Source organism: Passer montanus, unplaced genomic scaffold (assembly GCF_014805655.1).
Source record: "Passer montanus isolate IOZ18808 unplaced genomic scaffold, ASM1480565v1 scaffold891, whole genome shotgun sequence".
NCBI classification, from domain to species: Eukaryota; Metazoa; Chordata; class Aves; order Passeriformes; family Passeridae; genus Passer; species Passer montanus.
In genome coordinates this window covers 5,714-9,012 of record NW_024374268.1, presented here as the reverse complement: position 1 = coordinate 9,012, position 3,299 = coordinate 5,714, and the positions used below count along the sequence as shown (strand labels likewise).

The window sequence follows — 3,299 nt, the reverse complement described above, 5'->3', positions numbered from 1 at the left end:
TTCCGTTGGGTTTGGTTGGGTTCCGTTGGGTTCCATTCGGTTCCATTCGGTTCCGTTGGGTTCGGTTCCGTTGGTTTGGGTCGTGTGCGGTGCCCTCCCCGTTGCTCCCTCGGTGCCGATTCCCGGCGCTCCGGCTTTTCCCTGGAGCTTCCCCAGGAACGGGAATTTTCCATCCTCAGCAACGCCGTGGAAAATCCGGGAACCCCAAATCCTTGGGAATGCTGGGAATCGAAAATGCTTTGGGAATTCCAGGAATCCCAAATCCATGGGAATGTCGGAAATCCCAAATCCTTGGGAATGTCAGAAATCCCAAATCCTTCAGAATTCCAGGCAATCCCAAATCCATGGGAATGTCAGAAATCCCAAATCCTTGGGAATTCCAGGAATCCCAAATCCATGAAAATGTCGGAAATCCCAAATCCTTGGGAATGTCGGAAATCCCAAATCCTTGAGAATTCCAGGCAATCCCAAATCCATGAAAATGTTGGAAATTCCAAATCCTTCAGAATTCCAGGAATCCCAAATCCATGGGGATCCCAAATCCAGGGGAATCCCAAATCCATGGGGATCCCAAATCCAGGGGAATCCCAAATCCTTGGGAATCCCAAATCCTTGGGAATCCCAAGAACCCCAAACCCCCGGGAATCCCCTCCCAGCTCTGCCTTTTCCATGGAAAATCCCAAATTCCTGAGGCAAATCCCAAATTCCCGTTGTTGTTTCCCCCTCAGGTGCCCGGTAGGGAATTCCCAAATTCCTGAATTCCCAAAGAAATTCCCAAATTCCTGTTGTTAATCCCAAATTCCTGTTGTTGTTTCCCCCCCAGATGCTCGGTAGGGAATCCCCAAATCCCCAAATCCCCAAATTCCCAAGGAAATTCCCGTTGTAAATCCCAAATTCCCGTTGTTGTTGTTTCCCCCCCAGGTGCCCGGTAGGGAATCCCCAAATCCCCGAATTCCCAAGGAAATTCCCGTTGTCAATCCCAAATTCCCATTGTTGTTCCCTCCCCCAGGTACCTGGTAGGGAATTCCCAAATCCCCAAATTCCCAAGGAAATTCCCGTTGTCAATCCCAAATTCCCATTGTTGTTCCCTCCCCCAGGTACCTGGTAGGGAATTCCCAAATCCCCAAATTCCCAAGGAAATTCCCAAGGAAATTCCCAAATCCCTCCATGGAAAATCCCAAATTCCTGAGGCAAATCCCAAATTCCCGTTGTTGTTTCCCCCTCAGGTGCCCGGTAGGGAATTCCCAAATTCCTGAATTCCCAAAGAAATTCCCAAATTCCTGTTGTTAATCCCAAATTCCTGTTGTTGTTTCCCCCCCAGATGCTCGGTAGGGAATCCCCAAATCCCCAAATCCCCAAATTCCCAAGGAAATTCCCGTTGTCAATCCCAAATTCCCATTGTTGTACCCTCCCCCAGGTACCTGGTAGGGAATTCCCAAATCCCCAAATTCCCAAGGAAATTCCCAAGGAAATTCCCAAATCCCCAAATTCCCAAGGAAATCCCCAAATTCCCGTTGTCAATCCCGAATTCCCATTGTTGTTGTTCCCCCCCAGGTGCCCGGTAGGGAATTCCCAAATCCCCAAATCCCCAAATTCCCAAGGAAATTCCCAAGGAAATCCCCAAATTCCCAAGGAAATCCCCAAATTCCCAAGGAAATTCCCGAGGAAATCCCCGAATTCCCAGTGAAATCCCCGAATTCCCGAGGAAATTCCCAAATTCCCAAGGAAATTCCCAGTGAAATCCCCGAGGACATTCCCGAATCCCCAAGGAAATCCGCGAATTCCCAAGGAAATCCCCAAGGACATTCCCGAATTCCCAAGGAAATCCCCGAGGACATTCCCGAATTCCCAAGGAAATTCCCGAGGACATTCCCGAATTCCCAGCGCTGTTATTCCCCCCCCAGGTGCCCGGTCGGGAATTCCCCAATCCCCGAATCCCCGAATTCCCGAATTCCCAGCGCTGTTATTCCCCTCCCCCCCCCAGGTGCCCGGTAGGTACCACCATGAGCGGCCTGGGGGAGGCCGGCGCGGACGCGGCCGGCGGCGAGGGGCGCAAACGGCGCGGATCCCCCTGCGAGCAGGAAATTCCCCAATCCCCGAATCCCTGAGGACATTCCTGAATTCCCAAGGAAATTCCCAAGGAAATCCCCGAATTCCCAAGGAAATTCCCGAATTCCCAGCGCTGTTATTCCCCTCCCCCCCCCAGGTGCCCGGTAGGTACCACCATGAGCGGCCTGGGGGAGGCCGGCGCGGACGCGGCCGGCGGCGAGGGGCGCAAACGGCGCGGATCCCCCTGCGAGCACCCGCACAGGTGGGACGGCCCGGGGGGGCAGAGAGAGAGAATGGGGGAGTCATGGGGGGAAAAATTGGGGGAAATAATGGGGGGAATTTGGGGAAATTTAGGGAAAAATCAGGGGAAATCGGGAAAAAAATCGGGGGAAATTTAGGGGAAAATCAGGGGAAAAATCTGGGGAAATTTGGGGAAAAATCAGGAAAAAAATCAGGGAGGGGAAAATTGGGGAAATTTGTGAAAAAAATTTGGGGAAAATATGGGGGAAAATCGGGGGAAATTTGGGGAAAAGTCAGGTGAAAATCGGGGGAAAATCGGGGTGATTCAGGAAAAACAGAGGGAAAGTTTAAAGAAAAATTGGGGGAAATTCAGGGAAAAATCAGAGGAAGTTTAGGGAAAAATTGGAGGAAAATCAGGGAAAAATCGAGGGAAATTTGGGGGAAAATTGGGGGAAATCGGGGGAAAATCAAGGGAAATCAGGAAAAAAATCTGGGGAAATTTGGGGAAAAATCAGGGGAAAAATCTGGAGAAATTTGGGGAAAAATCAGGGGAAATCAGGGAAAAAATCAGGGGAAATTTAGGGAAAAATGAGGGGAAAAATCTGGGGAAATTTGGGGAAAAATCAGGGAAAATCAGGGGAAAAATCAGGGGAAATTTGGGGAAAAATCTGGGGAAAAATCTGGGGAAAATTGGAGAAAAATTGGGGGAAAAATCAGGGAAAAATGGGGGAATTGGGGAAAAATATGGGGGAAATTTGGGAAAAAATTTGGGAAAAATATGGGGGGAAATTTGGGAAAAAAATGGGGGAAAATATGGGGGAAAATCGGGGGAAATTTGGGGAAAAGTCAGGTGAAAATCGGGGGAAAATCAGGGTAATTCAGGAAAAATAGAGGGAAAGTTTAAGGAAAAATTGGGGGAAATTCAGGGAAAAATCAGAGGAAGTTTAGGGAAAAATTGGAGGAAAATCAGGGAAAAATTGAGGGAAATTTGGGGGAAAATTGGGGGAAAT

General features: G+C 49.3%; 1 protein-coding gene across 1 annotated transcript in view; it reads left to right on the top strand.

The window, feature by feature from the left end:
• Positions 1-2,171: 2,171 nt before the first annotated feature.
• Positions 2,172-3,299, top strand: part of LOC120513955 (nuclear receptor coactivator 1-like) — a gene marked incomplete at its 3' end in the record, with an annotated part of 5,347 nt that continues 4,219 nt past the window's right edge. The window contains exon 1 of the mRNA XM_039733853.1: positions 2,172-2,311. Coding sequence (XP_039589787.1) covers positions 2,226-2,311 — 86 coding nt within the window. The remainder of the gene's footprint in view (positions 2,312-3,299) is intronic.